This window comes from Python bivittatus, unplaced genomic scaffold (assembly GCF_059951505.1).
Source record: "Python bivittatus isolate LINGU-HERP-01145 unplaced genomic scaffold, Pbiv_v1 ctg000350_np1212, whole genome shotgun sequence".
Classification (NCBI taxonomy): Eukaryota; Metazoa; Chordata; class Lepidosauria; order Squamata; family Pythonidae; genus Python; species Python bivittatus.
Window position 1 is genome coordinate 22,693,090 of NW_028277074.1, and position 24,756 is coordinate 22,717,845.

General features: G+C 37.3%; 1 protein-coding gene across 1 annotated transcript; it reads right to left on the bottom strand.

Annotated features, from left to right (window-relative positions):
* Positions 1 to 1,371: 1,371 nt before the first annotated feature.
* Positions 1,372 to 21,657, bottom strand: RSPH1 (radial spoke head component 1). The gene is made up of 9 exons (XM_088144706.1): positions 21,575 to 21,657; positions 20,397 to 20,510; positions 19,684 to 19,789; positions 15,776 to 15,866; positions 14,960 to 15,095; positions 10,090 to 10,155; positions 6,618 to 6,789; positions 3,427 to 3,564; positions 1,372 to 1,930 (listed from the first exon to the last, which is right to left on the bottom strand). Exons 1-9 carry the CDS (start codon positions 21,626 to 21,628, stop codon positions 1,878 to 1,880), a joined length of 930 nt encoding a protein of 309 aa, XP_088000832.1. The 5' UTR covers positions 21,629 to 21,657; the 3' UTR covers positions 1,372 to 1,877.
* Between the last annotated feature and the right edge of the window lie 3,099 nt (positions 21,658 to 24,756).

The following is a 24,756-nucleotide window of genomic DNA, read 5'->3' on the forward strand; positions in this document are numbered from 1 at the left end:
ATTCCAAATTCATCTGGAGCTTTTAATCCATTGTTAACTTCTGAAATCCATATTCTAAGCACTCTTTTGCTATATAATCCAAAAAATCATATATTTCCAAAACTTTAAAAAACAAATTTATGCCATGTTTCTCCAAGAAGGAAACTCCGATGAATACAGTAAAATCTTGCCAATCCGAAGGGTCTTAATCTTTCCAGTATAGTAAAAAAGAAAAAAAATCCAAAAAGAAATGATTTAGAAATGAGGCTCAGTCAAGCTTTATGTCAATAAAAGGCTGTGTTATGAGTGTGAGCTTGAAGGAATCCCAACTCCCAGCCACTCAACTCATAAGCTGACTGCAAAATGGTAGTTCTTGCAGTCTACTCATGAGGAGCAGATATCTGAAGGCACATGGATAATCTCAATGATCTCTCCTTCCTCTGGAGAGATTTCGCTGGTCCAGCATCCAGCAGTGATTCTCCTCATAAACACGGACCTGCTGCCAGGACGTCAACTTACCATGGTGCTCACAGGAAGTCTCCATTTCTGATGTTTGCTTCTAAAAATCAGTGCTTAGCAAGCTTTCTTCTTCCAAGACATCAATATTGCTCTAAATATGAAATTCAGTGTTCTATACAGATCTCAAACAATAGCCATATTGGACAGCATAATTGGTAGGAAAGATATTCAAATGCCAAATGAATGCCAGGCCATAATCCTGCCATAATTTATTACTCTTAAATACTACTGAAATTAATAGATAAGCTAATTATAACTAAAATGTAATTAATTTTGCTGGGATCTTTTCTCTATAACATTAAAACCTGTAATTATAAATCACACTTATAAGTATCTAACTGAAGAATGTTTATATACATATATAATTTTAGAAGTTATACTGTCATATTTAACATAAAGCTATATCCCACAAGTAGGGATATGCAAAATATTTGAACCTCCAGATACAAAAGTGCTATTTCAAATGTTCTGATTGTGAAATAAATCATGAATGTACTACCTGTTTTAGATTAAGGGTTGCATGTGGGTCCTATGGAATATGTTGGGAACATTTATGTGACTAGAGTAAGGCAGAAAGTTGATATAGACAAGAAGAAATCATGTTTTTCTCCCACGCTTATTTCCCTCCAATTTATGTATCATCTTCCAACCATTTTAAACCACTGGTTGAAGCTGGCTATGTTTAATTTTAATTACCTCAGAATCATAATCAGCAGAAGAGTAAGGCTTGGAATTGCACAAAAACTCTTGGAGGGGTATGCAGAAAACTGAACAGAATTTATTTGCACTTTTACTAGACCAGGACAGAAAGTGGGAAAAACATGAAATATTTAGGGGAAAAAAACACAGTTAAGTCAACATAATTTAGTCAATATAAATTTTGTTTCTTTAAACTGGGCATAACAGACTTCTTAAAAGCGCTGAAAATAATTCATAAATGTTAGCATTTAATTTTTAAAATCCTCATAATTTGAATTAAAAATCTCCTGCCTTCAAATGGGTGGAGGGAAGGAAGAAGAGGGGCAGGAATGATTGAAGATGGAGGTGGAACTCTTACCTCAGGTAGCAAAGAAACAAGACTGCTGCTTCAAACATTAAGCAAGCAAACCGGCTAATAAACTAAACTAATAAAAATTAAGAGTCATATACTTAGTAAAGTTAACCACTGATTTCAGTGGGAGAGTTCAATATGTGTTCAAATTCTCAATTAATATTAATGAAATTTAACATGACTGAATCTTTCTTTCTTTCTTTCTTTTTCTTTCTTTCTTTCTTTCTTTCTTTCTTTCTTTCTTTCTTTCTTTCTTTCTTTCTTTCTTTCTTCCTCTCTCTCTCTCTCTCTCTTTCTTTTTCTTTTTTCTTTTTGTAATTTGTTTCCATTACTCTTGTGGCTCAGATTCTCTTGTTTCTTCTTCTTTTTCTTCTGCTATGGCTGTGGAGAAAAAAATAAAATAACATTAAAAATAGCAACAGTGTTATTGTTGCTGTACTGTTAGAAAACTGTGAACTCTCAGTTTTGTAACAGGAGTTGAAAACAAAGAATATGAAAAAAAATCCTTAAATGGCTTAAACTAAAACCAAACATAGACAACGTCACAAGATGGGAAAGAAAGAATGGAGGAAAAATAGGTTTAAAATGCTAGGAAGTCTTGGAGAAAGGAGAAACAAAGGATTGTTTGTTTTACAGTCTGACTTTTAATTGATTAATTAATTTTATTTATGTGGGATTATTTTTAATTGTTCATGGTTTTTGGTTTTATTTGTGAGCTGCCCAGAGTCACCCGTTGGGGGAGATGGGTGACATACAAATTTAATAAATAAATAAATAAATAAATAAATAACAATGATTAAACACAGATTATGAGGAAAGATATTGGTGCACAATTGTAGAATTTTTAAGAAGTTTTTTAAAAGGCTGTGTTTCATCCATTAATAGTAAAGATTTGGTTTTGCAGTTTTGCACAATACCGTATTCCAATACGATGATTCAGCAACAGAGAGCCTAACTCTCACATCTACCTTCAAAAACAATACAGTTTTGAATTTCAATATGAACAGGGACATTCATGGGAGGCAGGGGAGAGGAGCAAAATGTCAAGATGCCAAGCACAACCATGTGATCAAACCCTTGCCCAAACTGCTGTTTCTTTACCTTTCTCCTTTTTTTTTTTTCCTGTAAACAAAAAGCTTCCCAAGATGGTGCTCCTTAATTCAAGTACATTGGAGTGGAACTATTTTTCAAAAAACAGCACTTTCTCTAAAATGTTGGCGGACATTCTAAGACATTAGCATCGTCTTGCATACACTTTGTCACCAAGAAGAAAGGTGGGAACCCTCTGTATCTTTGGCCTTTGATAAGTAGTGACTGGCGGAGGACAAGTAATAGGAAAAACAGGGACCGGAGCAATAACAGACTATCAGCTGAGGTGGTAATGAATTTAAAGCTGCCTGCTGGAACATAAAAAACCCAGTGCAAGAGAACGAGTGTTCTGCCATTTCTACACAGCTACTGGGAATCTGAGCTGTCTCTACCATGCTCAAGCACTTACAGCAACCATGCAAGTGGATGCACAGAAAAAGCCTATAATGTGTGAGGAGCACTGAACAATGTGGCATCCAGAAGTGGCCTTGGGATTCATTTTGCCTTTTGATTTTTTTTTCCTCAGTTAGATGTTGCTAGCTTACAGAGGAAGTTTTGATTATCCACATTTTGTTGCTTTCAACATGAATATATGTTAGCAAGAGATTCCTCTTCCTTACAGAAAGACTAGCTGCTCTTGACAGCAGTCCTGGGACAGGCAAGTAAAAGGGAAGCCCACTGTGGTCCCATCATAGATCAGGGATGCTATTGTACGCTACACTGAAGATCATTTAATCAAAAAGCAGTAACCAGCTTACTTATTCACTGCATATTCCCTCTCCCCTCACCCTGATCTCCTTGGTCATCTTTAGCTGCCTCTTCTTCTTCCTCTATATCTTTAGGTGAAGAAGCTGTTTCAGTGGGCTCTCCTGCTTCTGCAGCAATTTCAGCACTTTCAGAAGGTGCTTCAGCAATATTCTCAGCAGCTGAAATGAAGGTGTGTAGAATGGAAGGAAAAATTGAGAAAACAAGTAATTACTGCCATACCTATTTCCATGCCATTTCTTTTAATTAATTACTGGGGTGAAATCCTCCTTTTAAACAGATGTCAAAAGCCTTAACGTAGTACAAATACGATAATACAGTACATTCTTAGCCATGTGAACTCAGAAGTAAATTCTACTGAATTCAACGGGGCTCTCTTCTATGACCATAGGCAAAGCTTCTATTCTTAAAATGAAGAATCTTCAAGTGGATTACGCTCCACTTCTAATCAAAGCGGAGCACAATCCTAACTCTTGAGGTGCTTTTCCTTTCCTTTTTTTCTGATGCTAACTAGTGGATTAAAAAACTCCCAACTAAAGCCAAATGGTAAGGAAATCCATTATGGCCAGTATAGCTGATGATCCCAATATTGGGACCTCAGGTTAACAAATGGATTCAAAATTCAGTAGCTACAAATCTGCTTCCGTCCCACCTTGACATGTTCCATTTCTGGACCTCTGGTAGGGAGATTACTATTGAATTTAAGCCCATGATATTTTCTGCAGAGATAACTGGAACGTCCACTCACATACCAGTATTCAAAAATCCCAGAGTAGTAGTTGTAAACTTCAATTTGGGGATTTATTAGAATTATTTTTCCTTTAAATGACTTCATAAGATTTCCTAACTGCCCCAACTGGACAAGCTGAAGGCTGAAGTCACAGAAAGAAATAATACCATATCAGGCAGCACGTGAATATACTATGCAAGATAACCCTTGTGAACCAGAGTAGGGCTTATGAATCTGATACCACCTTTCCCAAGGCTGATACATATGTAACACATGGTCCAAATGTTGTCCTGAGAGTTTTTGATGAGGAGAAAACTTTAGAGGCAGGAGAGAAGCTTAATGGGCACTACCATAAAAAGCTGTCGTTCTATCAAATGTATTTAATAGAAATTCAGTTGAAGAAAGTGAAGAATATGATCACTACCAAAAGTAAATCTTCCCAACACCTCCTCTTCAATCTCACCTCTTTTTTAAATACCTGTTCTCTCTCTCCTAAGGCAGGCCAAAGGAGACAGATGTGCCTTTCTAGATAGTTAGATTGTTTGTAAAAGGATTTTGTACATGATCAGAGGGCCACTTGAAATTAAGTTCAGAGATGCACAAGAGAAGCTTAAAGAGGACCACACATTCCCTAAACCTAGGATAGAACATTGCTACCTGAATGCTTTTTCTAGGCCTAACAGTAGTTGAATATTATTTATTTTACTGAACATATTTTTATATTGCTTCTCAGTTGTATCTCAAATGGCTGACAATAGAAATTCCTAACATACAGTAAGAAAAACAACTGATTAAAACAATGCAAAAAATTAATAGAAAACGTTAGTCCTGTTTTTCCTTCTCCTACCTGCCATCAAAATTCATAAAGGGAAGACCTAGCTGAAGTGAGAGATCTTAAAAAGATGTAATTTCAGGGAGAGAACACTCTAAATTCAGGCATCACCATAGAGAAGATCCATATGTAAATACAAGATAGCATCTATCAATCCTGCCACATGCAGCAGAACCTCTTCTGATCCTCTTAGCAATCAAATACAGGTAGCCCCCAGTTTAAGAACAAGTTCCGTTCCCAAGGTCAGTCCTTAAGTCAAATTTGTAAGCAAGCCAAAACAGTATTATTTTATAATACTGTAGAAGTAGCATTGTGTAATGAATTCAAACATTGTGTATTTAACTTGAATGATTGTGTATTTAACTGGAATTTTGTTACAACAAGCTCCATTCTTAACTATGGGTCATCTGTAACCCAGGCATTCTTAACCTGGAGACTACTTGTAGTTCTATAAAGGGGAAAGGAGTCAGTCTGGCACCCTGATCCTCAACTGTTTAGTGTCTTCTATGTTACAATTAAAACCTTGAATTTGGTTTGGTGGTTAACTATTAAGAGAGCCAGTTTGGTCCAGTGGTTAAGCTACCAGGCCAGAAACCACCTGGTTTCTGTGAGTTCCAGTCCCACCTTCGGCATGAAAGCCAGATGGGGAACTTTGAGCCAGTCACTCTCTCTCAGCAAAACTCACCTCATGGGGTTGTTGTTGTGGGGAAACAGGAGTAGGAAGGAGTACTAGGTATGTTTCACCACCTTGGGTTATTTATAAAAAATAATAAAGGTGGGATAAAAAAATCTAAAAAAAAAAAAAACTACTTGCTTTGGTGGTTGACTACCAGTACAGTTGCTTCAACAGAGCTATAATATGCATGGCCAAATATCCCCCTCAACAACTTTGCTACCACATTCTGCACACCAGTGGCAGCTTCCAGACCAAGTGCAACGTTAACTTCACAGATCACATTACAATTGTCTATATATAAGGTGAACAGTGTCTGAACAACTGTAGCTAGGCTGTCCCCATCTAGAAAAAGGTATTATAATTGGTCTGCCAGCAAAAACTGGCAACTACCACTTCTGACCATAAAGATTTCTAGCAATACAATTACAGTGGTGATTCTAGGAGCTCTCCCAAACAATGTATCTTATAAATAAAACTATACCATCATATTTAAAACAAAAACTAAAGCAAACAAAATCCTAAAATCCCATTTAGAACAGGCAGAATATACAATTCTTATCCAGGGTGTCATCAACCACAATGATTTCATCTTTTACATATACTTGCCCTCATCACTGCATGAAGATACTAGTTTAGAATATTCACAGCTTGTATATCTCCATGTCCATCCAAAAGGTACAGACAAGATATTATTGATTGGGCTTGAAGTGAAAATTCAACTCATTAATGAGACCATCAATCTCTGGATTTCTCCCTCTGCATATCTTATTATACCCAACACAGTATTCTAGAGTGGTGGTCATATGTCCTAAGTTAGTGATTTACTGGGAAAATTTTACACAATCTAAGATTATAAAATATATATGTAAATTTACTATGGTAGTATATTGCAAAACTTTGATCTAAGTTGGCACCCAGTGAAATGAATGCAGATTCATGGATGCATGAAAGGTTGCTCTAAAGTCAAAATACAAACCTGCAGCAACTTCTGGTTCAGCTGATGGACCCTCTACTGTTGCTGCAGGAGTTGCTTCTGGAGGAGGTGGTTCTTCAGGTGTCCAGAGTGTTAGATTAGTAATTTTTGTTGCTTTCCATTTTGGAATGGATGGTACCAAAGTTTCTTCTTCCTCCTCTTCTTCTGGTTTCTCCTAGAGAAAGATGAATATTCAGGACAATAATAGAATGAAAAAGGAAATGGGCAGTCTATTTGTGGTAAAAGCTTTTCTGCAGAATTTATGAAGACCCATACACAACATGCTTCACGCTCCTTAGCCTCTTTCAACAATACACATGGCCAGATATTTCTGCAAGTCTGGATTGCTAAAATATGTTCTTTGTGGGGTGCCCTTTAAAATTGTCTGAAAACCTCAGCAATGTTGCAGCCTAGTTATTGGGAAAGATCAAAGGTAAGATACATATGACTATTAGTTACAAAGGTTACACTAGCTGCTGGCCAATTTTTGGTCACAATGCAAAGTATAGAACAAAAAAAAAAAAGTCCTAAGCAGCTTTGGACCTTGCTACTAGAAGGAGCATCCTCCTTCCTGCTTCATTGTTGAGAGTCTTCAAAGGGAGTATTTTCACCACCAATTTCTCATGTGTTTGACACAAAACTATTCTCAGAGGCTGCATTTAAATATTAGAGCTATCTGCTGTAAGAGATTTGTCTAACCCCATATTTATGGTCTTCTATTTAGTGATAAATCTTGTTTTGATTAAACAGGCATCTGGCTTACTGGATTGAAATATTTGTTTTATTCTGCTAATTATGTTAACACTAATTAACTAGCTGCCATTTTCTTATCTGCACTAACTTGACATAGCTTCTTTGGCTTCAATATCCCTCAAATGATGCTGAAAGAATCCAGCCCCTCTTCTGGAAATATTCACCCAGAAGCCCTGTAGTAGGTGCTTCAGCAACAACAACAACAACAAAAAAGTAGTGATGGCATTTTGTTATACTTTTCACGGTTGAATAATATTTTCCCCAGAAACAGCTAGCTGCATGGCCAACTAAAGAAGGAGTGCAACTGACAAAACATGTGTTGTGACACAAACTGTATCCCTTAAATATGTAAGTGCTGCTAGATATATTTGCCATGCAGCATTTCATAAAATTTCTTTTAAGAAACCTACTGGATGTCCCATCAGCCACTGACTTGTCTTTCTATACAACAAAGTCCCACCTCTGTTGTACTGTCCCTAAAATCCCCCATAATCCATCACTGTGTTTCACTCAACCATCTGGAAACCCTGGGACGTATTGCAAAAGTAGTCTATTATAAATAAAACTATACCATCATATTTAAAACAAAAGCAAAAGCAAAAGCAAAAGCAAACAAAAGATTGCTAAAATAACTGGTTAGGACTGGCAGGTGGGGGTGGGGATATAATGCCAAAATTATTCCAAAGGAATTTCTTCCTGTCACATGCAAGCAAATCATGCAGAATCATTCTATTTCAAAGCCAAAAGGCACCTCTTTGGTAAAGATTTCAGTGGCTAATTTTTTCTCATAATTCTGAGCAAGTCATTTCTTTTTTACTCCTTCTCTTTCCTTGGTTCGTATGAGCTAAGCAAATTACAGAAAGAGTCAACATGAAATATTATTTTATTATACAAAAGTTTAAAAGTTCAAGGAGAAAAGTTTATACTCAGGGGAAAGGCAGATTTGTTAAAAGAACACAGATGGTATTCGTGAAATAAACTTAACTGCTACACAACATTTACAAAAGGATAAATGCATAAAAATCATGCGTGTCTGAAAACTGTGTATGCTTGTTTTACATATTTTGTTATATGTTATGTCAGTGGCTAATAGCTTCTCATTACTTTGAACATAAGGCAGTTCTTTGCCATCTGTTCCACAAAATAACTTTTTGTGTGGATATTTACAGCAAATATTGAATGCCACAACTTGTTCATATTTGCATGCTGAGAAGTCACAGGTAAATAATATTTAAATGAAAGACAGTCTAGAGAGTAAGAACCAGAAATCTAATATATTTTGAGCTCAAAGGTTCATTTTTGAACTGAGGTCATTTAAAAATGTTTGGAGAAGATATAGCTTAAGAAGAAATCCATTTTTATATAATAACTTTATTAAATTTTGAGAAAAAACAATAAAAACTAACTAAGAAAAAGAAGAAAGGGAAACTTGAAAAGAGAGAAAATAGTAAAGATTAAAAGTGCAAAAAGAAAAAAGAAAGAAAAAGAAAGAATTGACTTCCAACCCTTCTCATAACAGATGTAAATTACAATATACATTCAACTCTTACTCTAAGTTTAAAAAATGACTTCCATTATTTCTATTAATCCATATTATTTCTAATCATCAAATCTATACAACAAAACTTCATTTTTTTCAGTGACAAAAAGTCCAAAAAGGGTTTCCAGATAGTCTTAAAATTACACAATATCTTATCACGAATCAATGCGGTCAATTTGCCATCTCTGCTAACTCAGAGATGACATCAACTTCACAAACCATTCTTCCACCTTAGGTAATATCTTGTCTTTCCATCTCTGTGCATATAAAAGTCTTGCTGCTGTTATCATATAGCTTAAGAAGAAATCCTGACCTAAGAATGCACTTTGGTCTTGGAAATGGAAATGTGTACATGAACAACTGTTAAACCACATTTCAGCAAAATTCATGCATACCTACTTCACATTAACTTCTAAGAACCTTAAGGTTTTTAATTTTGATTGGATTGTGCTATACAGTACTAATTGAAAAAATATAAGTCATCTTACACAGAGATCCAAATATTATATTTATAATTTCTGTATGGAATCAAGACACTAAGGAGGAATAGGAGGAGGAAGAAGAGGAGGAGGAATGAAAACTCTGATTTCAATTCCTTTTCACATTCAGGAGCCTTATATTCACTAAGGAGAGGATTGCCTTTTTTGTATACAGAGTATAAGATGGCAATCTATTTTCAGTGGCTGCACAAAATTGTAAAACTGTTACTTTTGATTTGGGCAACCTACTGATGACCCACGGTGACAACAGGAAAGGTCTTAAAGTCTTGCTTTAATTAATTATAATTTAATTATAATTAATGCAACCACTAGGGGAGTCCATTGACCTTGCAAAGTCAGGGGAAAGTGGATATTGTACAGAACCCTTTTCCACCAGGTTTGACCAAGGTCAGCATAGATTCAAGGCAAGTATTGCTTCAAAAGATGAAAAAAAGATGGAAAACCAAAATCACTTTCTCTTCTAGAGAACGCAAGCCAGATTGTTGAAATGATTTTAGCATTGTTAGTTGTCAAAAATGTTGACCTTATTGTTTTAATAACTACATATAAATTAAAATATACAGTTTGTTGTAACAGTTATTATACTCTTTAACTGTAAGACAGAATTAAATAAATAAAGTTAAAATAAAGTATAATTCTGGGCTTCCTGGTTGTTAGCATGATTTAATACAATAGTACTTACTTCATGATGATATTCACCATGCTGCTCACATCCAATATCAAAAATATACTTCCCAGGACCTAATGGCTATATAAACAAAGAAACATTTATTTATTTATTTATTTATTTAATTAATTAATTCATTTATCTCCCCCCCTCCCCCCCTAATGGGGGACTCTGGGAGGCTCACAAAATCCATTAAAACAATAAATATATAAAACATAAAAACTATACAAAACATTATCAAACAAGAAAAAGTCCAAGAGGCTGATGGTTACCAGAGCTGCAGACGACAGGCCTCTAAGGGGCTAGCCATCCCCACACTTGGTGACTTCCCTCCCCATCCCAGGCAGAGCCAGGTCTTCAGATCTCTCCAGAAGGCCAGGAGTGAAGGAGCTAATCTCACCTCCAGGGGTAAGATATTCCAAAGGGGGGGGGCTACAGCAGAGAAGGCCTGCCATCTGGACCCCGCTAACTGGAGCTCTTTTACCAAGGGGGTCCGAAGCATGCCCTCCCTGTGTGATCGGGTGGGATGGGATGAAGTCATGGGGAAGAGATAGTCCCTTAGGTAACCTGGTCCCATGCCATGTAGGGCTTTAAAGGTGATAACGAACACCTTGAATTGGACCCAGAAGCAAACTGGAACCCAGTGCAGTTCGCGGAGCAATGGTGTTACATGGGTCCTTCTTGGGGCACCAAAAATAGCCCGTGTGGCTGCATTCTGGACCAGCTGTAGCTTCCGGATACTCCTCAAGGGTAGCCCCATGTAAAGCACATTGCAGTTGTCTATATGGGAGATAACAAGAGCATGAGTGACCATTAGAAGGGCAACCCGATCCAGGAAAGGGATGCCTTTCCTTGTTGTTTAGTCGTTAAGTCGTGTCCGACTCTTCGTGACCCCATGAACCATATTGCGCCAGGCCTTCCTGTCCTTCACTGCCTCCCTGAGTTTGCTCAGTTTCATGCTCATTGTTTCAGTGATGCTATCTAACCATCTCATCCTCTGCCGTCCTCTTCTCCTTTTGCCTTCAATCTTTCCCATCATCAGGGTCTTCTCCAAAGAGATCTCTCTTCGCATTAGGTGACCAAAGTATCTGAGCTTGAGCTTCATTATCGATCCTTCCAATGAGCAATCAGGGTTGATTTCCTTAAGATTGACTGGTTTGACCTCCTAGCAGTCCAGGGGACTCTCAAGAGTCTTCTCCAGCACCACAGTTCAAAGGCATCAATTCTTCGGCGCTCAGCCTTCTTTATGGTCCAGCTCTCACAGCCATACATTACTACTGGAAAAACCATAGCTTTGACTATGCAGATCTTTGTCGGCAAGGTGACGTCTCTGCTTTTTAATATGCTATCTAGGCTTGCCATAGCTTTCCTCCCAAGGAGCAAGCGTCTTTTAATTTCATGGCTGCAGTCTCCGTCTGCGGTGATCTTGGAGCCCAAATAAATGAAGCCTGTTACTGCTTCCATTTCTACCCCTTCTATTTGCCAGGAATTGATGGGTCCAGATGCCATGATCTTAGTTTTTTTAATGTTGAGTTTCAAGCCAGCTTTTGCACTCTCTTCTTTCACCCTCATTAAGAGGCTCTTTAGTTGTTCTTCACTTTCTGCCCTTAGGGTGGTATCGTCTGCATATCTGAGGTTGTTGATGATTCTCCCTGCAATCTTAATTCCGGCTTGTGATTCTTCCAGCCTGGCATTTCTCATGATGTACTCTGCATACAGGTTAAATAAGCAGGGTGACAGTATACAGCCTTGTCGTACACCTTTCCCTATTTTGAACCAATCGGTTGTTCCATGACCGGTTCTAACTGTTGCTTCTTGGCCCGCATACAGATTTCTCAGGAGACAGGTAAGGTGGTCTGGTACTCCCATCTCTTTAAGAATTTGCCACAGTTTGTTGTGATCCACACAATCAAAGGCTTTTGCATAGTCAATGAAGCAGAAGTAGATGTTTTTCTGGAACTCTCGTGCTTTCTCCATGATCCAGCGAATGTTGGCGATTTGATCTCTAGTTCCTCTGCCTCTTCGAAACCCAGCTTGTACATCTGGTAGTTCTAGGTTCATGTATTGCTGAAGCCTAGCTTGTAGGATTTTGAGCATAACCTTGCTAGCATGTGAAATGAGTGCAATTGTGCGATAGTTTGAGCATTCTTTGGTATTGCCCTTCTTTGGAATTGGAACATAAACTGACCTTTTCCAATCCCATGGCCACTGTTTCGTTTTCCAAACTTGCTGGCATATTGAGTGCAGCACTTTAACAGCATCATCTTTTAGTATTTTAAGTAACTCAGCTGGAATACTGTCATCTCCACTAGCTTTGTTGTTAGCAATGCTTCCTAAGGCCCACTTGACTTCACTCTCTAGGATGTCTGGCTCAAGCTCAGTGATCACACCAGCGTGGACATCAGGGACATTAAGATCTTTCTTGTATAGTTCTTCTGTGTATTCTTGCCACCTCTTCTTAATCTCTTCTGCTTCTGTTAGGTCCCTGCCTTTTTTGTCCTTTATCATGCCCATCTTTGCACTAAATGTTCCTTTCATATCTCCAATTTTCTTGTAGAGATCTCTAGTCTTCCCCATTCTATTGTTTTCCTCGATTTCTTTGCATTGGTCATTTAAGAAGGCCTTCTTATCTCTCCTTGCTATTCTCTGGAAATCTGCATTCAGTTGCTTATATCTTTCCCTTTCACCCTTGCTTTTCGCATTCCTTCTTTCCACAGCTATTTGTAAAGCCTCATCAGACAGCCATTTTGCTTTCTTGCATTTCTTTTTCTTTGGGATGGTTTTAGTTGCTGCCTCCTGTACAATGTTACGGACCTCCGTCCATAGTTCTTCAGGCACTCTGTCTACCAAATCTAATCCTCTAAATCTATTCATCAGCTTCACTGTGTACTCACAAGGAATATGATCTAAGTCATACCTGAGTGGTCTAGTGGTTTTCCCTACATTCTTTAATTTAAGCCTAAATTTTGCAGTAAGAAGCTCATGATCTGAGCCACAGTCAGCTCCTGGTCTTGTTTTTGCTCTCTGTATAGAGCTTCTCCATCTTTGGCTGCAAAGTATATAATCAATCTGGTTTCGGTATTGACCATCTGGTGATGTCCATGTGTAGAGTCGTCTCTTGTGTTGTTGGAAAAGAGTGTTTGCTATGACTAGCTTGTTCTCTTGACAGAACTCTATTAGCCTTTGCCCTGCTTCATTTTGTACTCCAAGGCCAAACTTGCCCGTTACTCCTTGACTTCCTACTTTAGCATTCCAATCCCCTATGATGAAAAGGACATCTTTTTTTGGTGCTAGTTCTAGAAGGTGTTGTAGGTCTTCATAGAAGCGGTCAACTTCAGCTTCTTCAGCATTAGTGGTTGGGGCATAGACTTGGATGACTGTGATATTGAATGGTTTGCCTTGGATACGCACTGAGATCATTCTGTCATTTTTGAGGTTGTACCCCATTACTGCCTTTCCCACTCTCTTATTGACTATGAGTGCAACTCCATTTCTTCTAAGGGTTTCTTGCCCACAGTAGTAGATATAATGATCACCCGAATTAAATTCACCCATTCCCGTCCATTTCAGTTCGCTGATTCCCAAGATGTCAATGTTCAATCTTGTCATCTCATGTTTGACCACATCCAGCTTGCCTTGGTTCATAGATCTTACATTCCAGGTACCTATACAATATTGTTCTTTACAGCATCGGACCTTCTTTTCGCTTCCAGATACATCCACAGCTGAACGTCCTTTCGGCTTTGGCCCAGCCGCTTCACTCTTTCTGGAGCTACTTGGAATTGCCCTCCACTCTTCCCCAGTAGCATATTGGACACCTTCCGACCTGAGGGGCTCATCTTCCGGCATCATATCTTTTAGCCTTTTAACATTGTCCATGGGGTTTTCTTGGCAAGGATACTGGAGTGGGTTGCCATTTCCTTCTCCAGTGGACCACATTTTGTCAGAACTCTCTGTCATGACCTGTCCGTCTTGGGTGGCCCTGCACGGTATAGCTCATGGCTTCACTGAGTTACGTAAGCCCCTTCGCCACGACAAGGCAGTGATCCATGAAGGGGTGCCTTTCCTGGATTATTATTATTATTATTAATATATTATATATTATAGTATATTATATATCATATTATATTTTATACAATATAATATAATATAATAATATATATATTATACATAATATATTATCAATAATATAATATATTATTAATATTAGTAGTATTCTGACAGTACCATATTTTAAAAACAAAATTTTCCCACAGTTACGCTGTACCATACATGGCATCTATCAGCAGTCCCCTTCAGTGCTGTATAAAGATAAACAGTTCAATTTCTAGGCAAAAAAAAAATCAGAAAGGAATATATTCAGAAATAAGTGAAAAAACATTTCAACCTTGCAGGGTCTGTTGCTCTTGACGTGAAGATGGTTACTGTTGTTCATGAAATCTTTCATTTTCATTTAACTTCATTTTTACATTTTTTCTATACAGTATGTGTTCATCTGCACGCTTCATGCCTCTGATAATCTGAAGCCCCCAAACATTATGCCATAATAAATGTGTTAATTTTTTATATGGTCAAGATTCTTAGTTGCTTTTGCTTAAGCCATTATGAAATTAATATACTATCAAAATAAAACAAATTCTAGCTAATCAAAATCTCTCTAAGGTCTCCTTGTGAATGAATAGAACTGCCCTCAAATGAAGTGATCGAAAAGTACTTGTTCACATGAGTGTCTCGGCAAACACTGGAGTCCTCTGTACAAAATGGGTTTCTGGATATCAGAACTATCATTATTGAAATGGGGTTAGATACAAAAGAAGCTGAAAGGCTTATTTTCTATGCCCAGTGTAAAATTTTCAGAAATCAATATATTTTCTTACATACATACATTTTTATTCACAAACTTTCCCTGGAATCTGTGGTTTAGGTGAATAAGTTCAGCAGATCCTTCTTGTTGCCCGTTTGCCCAAGTGCCAACATATTTAGAGCCAGTTAATGCATAGAAATAGGTACCTTGCCCATGTCTATTGGAGAAAAAAAAAGTTGTTTTTTATTAAGACAGAAGAAACCTTTATCCTGAATCCTGAATCCAATCTTCCTCACACTGTCATAGCATGAATTAATTTAAATCAAGGCAAATTAAATAATCAAGTACCAAGAAAATCTGGTTTAAATCATTGATTTAAATTAAATTGCCTGCACTGAAATGTATATATTTCTTGAATAAGAATGCAAACCAGTGGGTTGCTGCAACAGGTAATGTATACTGATTTTCAGCTAAAAATAGCCTTTCTTTGTTTACTATATTTATATGGCTGTCCTATAACACTGTTCTCTGGATGACTAATGGTGTAAAATAGTAACAACTGTAATCATAATCAAGTATAATCATTTTCAGCACCAAGATTTCCAAGAGACAGTAAAACAAAAGAAGATAACTAAAGATAAATGTTTCTGTTAGAATCAAGGCTTTTTGTTGTTGTTAAATGAGATTGCTATGTCAGCATTTGCTACTACTAGTTAGAAAATCTTTCAGAACATATAAATCTACTACAGTCTATTAGTTCCACAATAAATACAATTATTATACAAACAGCCATAATGTCAAAAGATGATAGAAACTGTAGTTCAACATCTCTGGAGGGGAACTACATTTACTAATAATAAGTAGTAAAACAGAAATCTGAAATTAGGAGAAACAAACCTATAATTATTGAACCACTCTCCAGTGTATGTGTCCCCATTTACATAATAGTAAACTCCATTTCCATGTCTTTGGTCCTCCACCCAGTCTCCTGCAATGAAAATACTTTATAAATCATATTGTTTGGTCTTCAGTTTGAATATTTACATTAATTTGAAGAAAAGTACACAGTATTTATGCAGCAATAAAAAGAATCCAGAGAGCTAGTTTGGTGTAGTGGTTAAGACATCTGGCTAGAAACTGGGAGACCATGAGTTCTAGTCTCGCCTTGGGCATAAAGCCAGCTGGGTGAACCTTGGGCCAGTCACTTTCTCCCAGCTCTAGGAAGGAGGCAATGGCAAACCACTTCTGAAAAACCTTGCCAAGAAAACTGCAGGGACTTGTCCAGGCAATCTCCAAGAACTGGACACAACTGAATGGATGGGGGGGGAAAGAGAATCCAAATTTTATTATCATGATTGAGAGAGCAAGGTCACATTGAATTAAAAAAATCCTATAGAAACAAGATAAGAAAGTAAACTACAGATAATTGATCACATGAATATACACACACACAAACATGTATGTATTTAGTTTTATTGTATTTTATACTATTTTTATGGTATTTTAATTAATATTTATTTGTTGTTTTTATTGTAAGCCATCCAGAATCACTTCCTCCTGAGATGGGCGGTGTCCAAATTTGAAATATAAATAAATAAAATAGATAATTACATTTTCTTTCATGGGAATGTGGTCCAGTGACGTGCAGCTCCTTCCCACACCACCGCCAAAGATATACATCAACTTAAGACCTATCATTCCAATGTACACTTTATTACTGGTCATAAATGTTTATGGCAGGTTGAAAAGCATGTGGCCTACCAAAATAAAACCAGCTCTCAGATTATGTATTCTGGCTCACTATTGGTCTCATAAACCTCTTTTGTTTCAAAGTGACAAAAAGTGTGTTATCAACCTTGGGAAGTCTCTGATCTGTTTGATTTTCCCTCATTTGAAATGTTAAATTGTCAATCTGCTCATGCTAACCATCCATTAAGATGTTACAGTGTTTAATTTAGCTGTATTTATATCTGCACTTCATAACTTTTATAAGCATTTATACTTAGAATCGGTTTATAATACATTTTTGCATTATATTTAAGAACTTGATGAATCATGTAGCATGCATATAAAAAGCAGAGATATGCATAAAACGAGATATATTTTGCTCCAAACATATTGTTTTTCAGAAGTTGTAATGGTATGGGGGAATGGCTTTGGGAGACAGGGAGAAGAGACTCAGCCAAGGGAGTGGTCAGATAAAAGGCAACTTAGACCACAGCAGGAATGTGGGTGGGGCAAGCAGCTCAGAAGGGACCCTCCCTAAGTTTCTTGGGCTGTAAAGGGGATGGGGGGAGAAATGTATTTTCAGACTTGCAAGATTGATCTCAGACTTGCAAGGTAGACCGACAGGAAGCACAGACAGATGAGCTACTTCTACTTTATTCTAAGGTTACATTAACAGAATATTATTAATGTGCCACCATCACACCTGGCATGCACAAATTCAGAACAGAAACATACCCAACTGTCTATCCACACCTTCCCCTGATCTTCTCACACCTACCTTTCCCTTATCTCCCTTTAGCCACTATTATGTATTACATACCATTTCCTTGTATTATATTCTCTTTCTCTTATTCTTCCCATCTCAGAACACCTCTGCCAGAACATCAGAACCAGGTCCAAACAAAACATTCATATTCCAGGTCTGTGGGTGGCTGAAACAAACCTGTTTCAGACTGGGCATGGACTGCCCAGAACTGTCTGTTCTGTGCACAAAACAATTCATGCATGGTACATTTTTCACATCTCTAATAAAGGTAAAGTCTCAGTCACATCAATCTTGATTCCTGGTGATTTCACAAACATGTTCATGTAGTTTACTTGGTGATAATCCTGGTGTTCCCTTATTTTCCATCTAAGTACTAACCAATGCTGCTTAACTTTCAGGCCCAGACAAGATCAGTCAGGTGCTGCCATCTGCTGAGACCTAATATATATATACCTACTAAAACAAATAAAAAACTATTCATAAACCACTAATGCCCTCTCTCTGCATCTCCACCCCACTGCTGAAGTCTGAATATGAATTGGGACACCCAGGGTGACTGTTTCTAAAATATTTTGTACTTAAGAGCAGAACACATGATTGTCATCTGTAATTTGGCTCTTATTTGTTATTTTTAAAATGCTTCCTGGATTCTTACTTTAGTATCATGGCTGTCTCTCAGAGAACTACATAAGGAGATTGATAAGGAGTCAATACATAAATCCACATACAGAAAAAAGATATGCTGTTAAAGCTGTTTAACATTTTTCTGGATACTATCTTTTTTGTCATCAGAAGATGGTACATTGTAACCCTGCTTCCATGGTAAGCATAAATGGGAACTCCTAAAGGGATTAATACCCCAGCAAATGAGTCCTCAGAGAATTAGATTTGGTCCTAAATATATCCCGTATTGCATATGGTTAACTCCCTTCAGTAAACCGTGACATGGGAATAGCAGAATATGGGGTTAATTAATCCTTACTTCTCTAGAGATTAACACAAAGTCATAGAGCTCTTTAGACATTCTATCTCTATGGCTCTTGTTTTCCAAACCCATCCACAGCAGAAATGGATGGAAAGTAAGGCCCCCTTCAAACCTGTTCATAATGGCACTTACCCTGACTATACAAGTTATAGATTTCTTTCTTTCTTTTTCCTCACTTCAGCTTCAGTAGAAAAAGAAATGCTAAACCAGTGTTTCCCAAGTTTGGCAATTTTCAAATGTGAATTCAATTTAGCAACAGCCATCTCACTGGGGAATTCTGGGAGTAAAAGCTCACACATCTTGAAGTTGTCAAGCTTGGGAAAACTGTCCCACTAAGACATAAACTGTGCCAGGGGAAGATGCCCTGAGTGAGACAGAGTTGTAATGTGGTCTCAAATTAAAGTTTTGTTGTTGTTGTTTTCTGTTTGCTAGCACCATGCAAACTGTTCAGTAAACACTGAGAAGCTTCTTGCATAATTAAGATATTTGGAAGCAGGCATGTCTATCTTGGGAGGAAAATATATAAAGGAGAGTTCTGTTAGACAATGGAGGGTTTTGTTTGTGATTATTGGGCATTGCTGGCATTGTGTTTATGCTGTGTAGACTGGATGTGCTATGTGAATCCAGGTATAGTTTGAGAAGGAATCTGCAGCTGAGGACCCAGCAAGAGCAAGCAGGATCTGGAAGAGATTTGCAGAGTGGACTGCTGCATTAGGAAAGGACAAGCTAGACTTCACCAAGGGCAGCTTGACAAAGGTACTGGAATTCCAAGAAACTCAGGAAAGAGTTATTTTTCTTTCTTTCTATTCTCTTCTCTAGGCTAAAAGCAAGCTCAAAAGTGAAAGTACTGAAGCTGTCTAACAGAGTGGGTATGTCAAAATTAGCATAAGAAACAATCTGTGTGAGTCAGGGAAGAAAACAGTTAAGAAACTGAAAAAAAAACTCTGTAAAGAAATGTCTGTATAGAAATGTTTATATATTAGAAATAAGGACAAATTGTTTACTTTACAGTTATTTACTGTAACAGTAAAAATCATCGTAAGTTAGAGACGCACAATGTGTGTCCCTAACCCTAACCCCTTTATGACACCATTGTTGGCAAACCACAAACAAAACATATTCTGGCTTTATGCAATGTACAAACTCAGTCATAAATAAACCTATTTCTATATGAATGTTAATTATACTTAAGTATATTTACTGTAACAATATTATTAGATACTAACATCTTCAACAATTTTTTGTCTATGATGTGGCACTATTTCACTGGCTTCACAAGTCACCAATGGTATCGTAATTATATATGGATGAAGAAAATACAATTACCTTCATATTTAGATCCATCTGGATAAATAAAGAGCCCATTGCCATGTTTTTTATTTTCAAGGTATTCTCCAGTGTACCTTGCACCATTTTTAAATCTGTATAGCCCCTGAAACATATGCATTACAGATATGCTCTATTACAATGCCTATATACTAGGAAAATGACCTAATACAAAACAAGTGGAATGTGCAACAAAATATTGTACAATGGACTGCTCCAGTCATGCCATTGTGCTCCATCTCTTTTTTGGGTTTTCAGGCAGCATTCTATGCTCATTGAGCATGCTCAGATCTCACTTGATTTTGGGATTTTTCTGTCCAGCGGATCTACAGGGGGAGCCAGAAGGCCAAGATGGCAGGAGTGACAGTATGATCAAAGCACTGTTCCTTTATATGTACATCAACATCTCATGCACAAAGGGGCAGGGCTTCAGTCATGTGACTGTACCCATCATCAAGTCTTTTTGGCTCCCTCTAGCTCTGCAATTAAGGGGCTCCCCTCCTAAAATTATTTTGTCTGTCTGCAAACAGAGTCATTTGGAGTTCGGTGGCGTACAAATTGAATTTAGTAAATAAATAAACGAGCAAACATTGAGCTTCCCTGAAGCTATTGATCCTTCTCTCCTGTTCTATTTTGGCTAAGAAGATGCATTTGGAGAATGAATTTGTTATTAGTATATATAATGGGCACATTAATTCCAAAATAAATCTTACCTTTCCATTTCTTTTACCATTTGCATATTCTCCTTCATAGGTATCCCCATTGGGTAATCTGGCTTTCCCACGTCCATGCCGTTCACCAGCCTCATTGCGTTCACCTTCATATTCCTAGTTAAGTAACAATAATAACTATACTGTCCTTCAGAAGCTCAACCACGAAAATCTTACTTCATTATAAGAACCACCCTGTAGGTAGGAGGAGCAGAGAGATTCTGATTTGAGCAAAATCACCCAATGAGCTTCATAACCAAATGGGGGTTTGAATTTGTGACACCTTGGTCCCAGTCCAATATTCTAGCTACTATGGGATCACCAAAATTATTACTTAGCTACAGTTGATACATATGCTAAACATTAACATATTTACAGAATTAAAATGTTTCACAGCAGTGTTTACATAAATGTAGGAATTGCTTTATAGTGAGTCAGACCACTAGTTCAGTACTACGCTATTATTAGACTATAATAAGTTTGTTCAGTACTACACTACTATTTCATTGCAACAAGTTTGATAATTTTTAAGATCTCACCTTGTTTTTGCTGCCACAAACACCATTACTCCTCTGGGAACTTACTAGCTTCCCAGGTTTCAAATAGGGATTGTTCCTGTTGCTAGGAACTGAACCCAAGGCCTTCAAGAATGCAACTCATGTCTTCTGCAAGTAAAATGCAACCCCTTCCCAGTTAAAAGCAATGTGAAAAACATATTGGTTTCCTTATTTTGAATCTTTAGAAAACTAATAAGAAAAATTAGGCAGCCTTTTTTGTTTTACTTTAATATGCACCTTTTAAAGAATATATTGCCTAAAATCTTCTGTGGTTTAATACAATATTCAGGCAACTTGTTGCCACCCCAATTTTTAATTATTTCTGCATTGGTTTGTATCAACCTTAGCTTACAATTTATGGTGACTGGTATTTGTCTTTTCCGAATGTTCCTATCGTTATGAAAATATGCACGAATCTAGTAGAAAAGAAATTCGTCGATAAATTCACCCTGAAAAATATCAACTGAAAAGATGTCCAGCCATGCGGGCTTTACTCAGAAAAACAGTTCCCGTGGAGTGCTTCGCATCTAGGACTTCTGACTCAGTCATATTCCTCTGCCCCGTTGTCATTTACAGCCAACCCCTTCTCTTTATTCGCTCCCCATCCCCACAGACCCCACTGACCCCTAAATCATTCTCTGCCTCTTCTTCGATCTCTTCAGAGCCAAGATCCGACATGCTTCACCCAGCTATATCACCATGGAAACGGCGTTCCCAATATAGACACCGCCCCCTTTTCAGCGTCTAGGAGGCGGTGCCTCTGAAGCAGAGTCACCGCGGCAACCCGGTGCTGAGCGGTGAGGTTTTTCCCTCCCTTCCCTGTGTCGGTTACACGTTGTCCGTTAGACGCCAGGAAGCGACTTTGGCAGCACAAATTACAGCCAAGCGTTGATAGTGCCTTTAGCGCTGTTTGTTCCTGCGCACGGTTGGGAACATCCCATTGCAGTTCCTCTGTAGTTCAGTCGGGAGGCGAAGAGTCTTCAATACGATGCTCTTCAGGGCAACAGCTGTGCACAGCTGAGATTTCAGCATAAATCCCCAAGGTTTTTATTCAGTCCCGTTGGCCTCTGTGTAGACTTCCTTGTGTAGCTGTATTTAAGATTTCTGCCTCGGAATACTCTTATAATATTTTAAACAACTGAGGGTAAACTCACATGCTTACAAGCTTATCATGTTCCAAAACTGACTCTTACACCTGAATTAAGAGTGTAACTAGTACTTTCCAGTAAAAGCATTTCATGCGCATTTCTAATTGTAGTTCTAACAACACTCTTAGGTAAGTATCATTATTATAGTGGTAGGATTCATTTGTCATTTATTTATCAAATTTATACACTCATTCATTATACTAAGCCCTACTGGCACGTGCTTGTCTTAATGCATTGTGTGAATCCACAATTATGGCTTGTAATTTATGGAATAGTATGTTGTCAGTTGTTATTAATTTAGCTAAATATGCTTAAGCAAACTAGGGCTTAGTGCAATATGTGAATCTGCAAGTGCCAAGAGTGGTTTACCTAAGGCACCTAGAAGTAGAGGCAAAAATCCAGGCTGATTTCTAGCTCTATTTCATATTCACAATCCTATGGTTTGTGAAATAAGTCTCACTGAGTTAAAAAGACAGATTCAAAGTGAGTGTACATACTTTCACAGTATTGCAATTACCTTAACATTGTTCAATATTTTTACACTGAATCCTATTTTTTTCCCTCTGCTCTGTACCACCACCACCATTCTATGCAGTTTGGAATGAGATAGCGCATTAAAAGCTATTAAGAGTATTGGAGTAGTATCATTCACTGGCCTTTGTCTGTGGTGTAAGGCAACAATGCAAAATGGAAAGGAGCATATTAAGAATGTAGACAGAATCTTTTGGAGGTTTCCCAGGTTTATGGGGAAAGAGTCTGGGAGTTTTTTTAAACGCACTCTACAAATGTTGTGTGCTTCAAGGGAGCTTTCAAAAATAGGGTGAAAATAGCTATTTTTGCAATCATACAGGATCTTAGGCAGCAGCCAAAAGGAAAAGCAGCGGGGGGGGGGGGGAGGCGGTGCCTTTGGTGCCTATGCCCCTATACTTGTAGTAATTACCTCTCAGTTTAATAGTTAATTCTTTGCATAAAATATAATCCTCCATCACCAGCGAATTTTAAACTCAGTTTATAATAAATTCCTATTTTCTATCAGCTCCTCCTTAAACACTTCTGGTGTGTGTTTGGGTATCAGTATGTGATATACTAAATCTGGATTATCAGTGCAGCCAGAGTTCTTACTAGTGTTTAGGCATTTTCAGGTTTGGATTTTAACTATTTTTCTGGTTATTTCTTGATATACAAGTAAATAATGTTCATCTGGATGAAGATAAACCCTCCATACTGTATAGTTCAACATACACATACCAATTTGTTAGGAAATTTGTAATTCAAACACAAACTTTTTTTTTGTTAAAAACATGAACTATTGCCAGTGTGAATCACATACACATACTGTATATTATAGATATTAAAAAGTAGTTTAATGGTTTGTTATATCTAAACAGAAAAAAAACATAGCCTGGGACATGGTTTTGTTTTTCTTGGCTGATTTAAGAACGAATCTCTGGTTGGTTTTTCAGCAGGGAACAGTGGACGTTACTTTATGTATTTATTTATTTGATTTATCCTGCCTTTATTTTTTGTCAACTCAAGGCAGTGTACATACTTAATACTCCTTCCTCCTCTATTTTCCTCACAACTACCCTGTTAGATGGGTTGGGCTGAGAGAGAGTAACTAGCCCAAAGTTGATTTGCGGAATACAAATAACAGCTGCAAAATCTGAAGTACAGTTAATAAAAAATATGACTTAGTATTATCTCTATGTCCCAATTCAGTATTTGACTTGCATGATTTTTTTTATTTAATTAGAATATTGAGCAAATGGAATACATTGCTTATAATCTTTCTTCCACTTTTAACATGGAAGCATTTAAATGTGAACATACAGATTAATTTTTCTTTCATTATATTAAACCAAAGCTGCCTTTTTCCTGCTATCTCTTTCCCCCTTTCTTTTTTGCTACAATGGGTAGTCAAAGATCAAGAAAAAGTTGACTGTACAGATAGCAAAGTAACTGTGTGAACTGATTGCTTCAAGCAGAAATCATTGTCATAGATAAAACAAACAGTTCAATAAATAATTCAGCACATAATAGAAATTGTTTTCCGTAACCCATTATTTATCATAGGTTTACTTTCTATCTTATTATTAATGACTACAATGTCTTCTCCTTGCCCCATAAATTCTTAAATGTATCACATTACCCCATTTGTTCTATGGGGTCTGCTCATGAGTTATTCTCACATTGGGAAGTTCAGAGGAGTTGCCCATACCTTGTTTCCAAGGACAGTAAGCTGGTAGATTATGATTTTCCAGAACAGACTAATTTGCATGTGGTAATTTTTGGTTTGCACTGAAAAATGCATGTTATTTGCCTAGGAAATTTTGCATCATCCATAATGCCACTGATTATCATATCTCCACCTAAAGACTGCAGCATCAGCAAAGACTGCCTAAATTATCACAAATATATCAATTAATACCTTCTCTTAGGAAATGACAGCACAATTTTACAGTTTTATTGTAGGCTGTTGAAGATGTAGCCAAACCTATAAAGTAATAGTGCATAATTGTTGTCTATTTTGGGAAACAAGTAGACACACCTTTTTTTGGGGTGGATGTCAGTACTGATATTAAAATGTTTCCTCCTAATTGAGGAAATGTTTATTGTATGGACTTATCTATTATGGCAGGTTTTCAGTGGTGACACTCA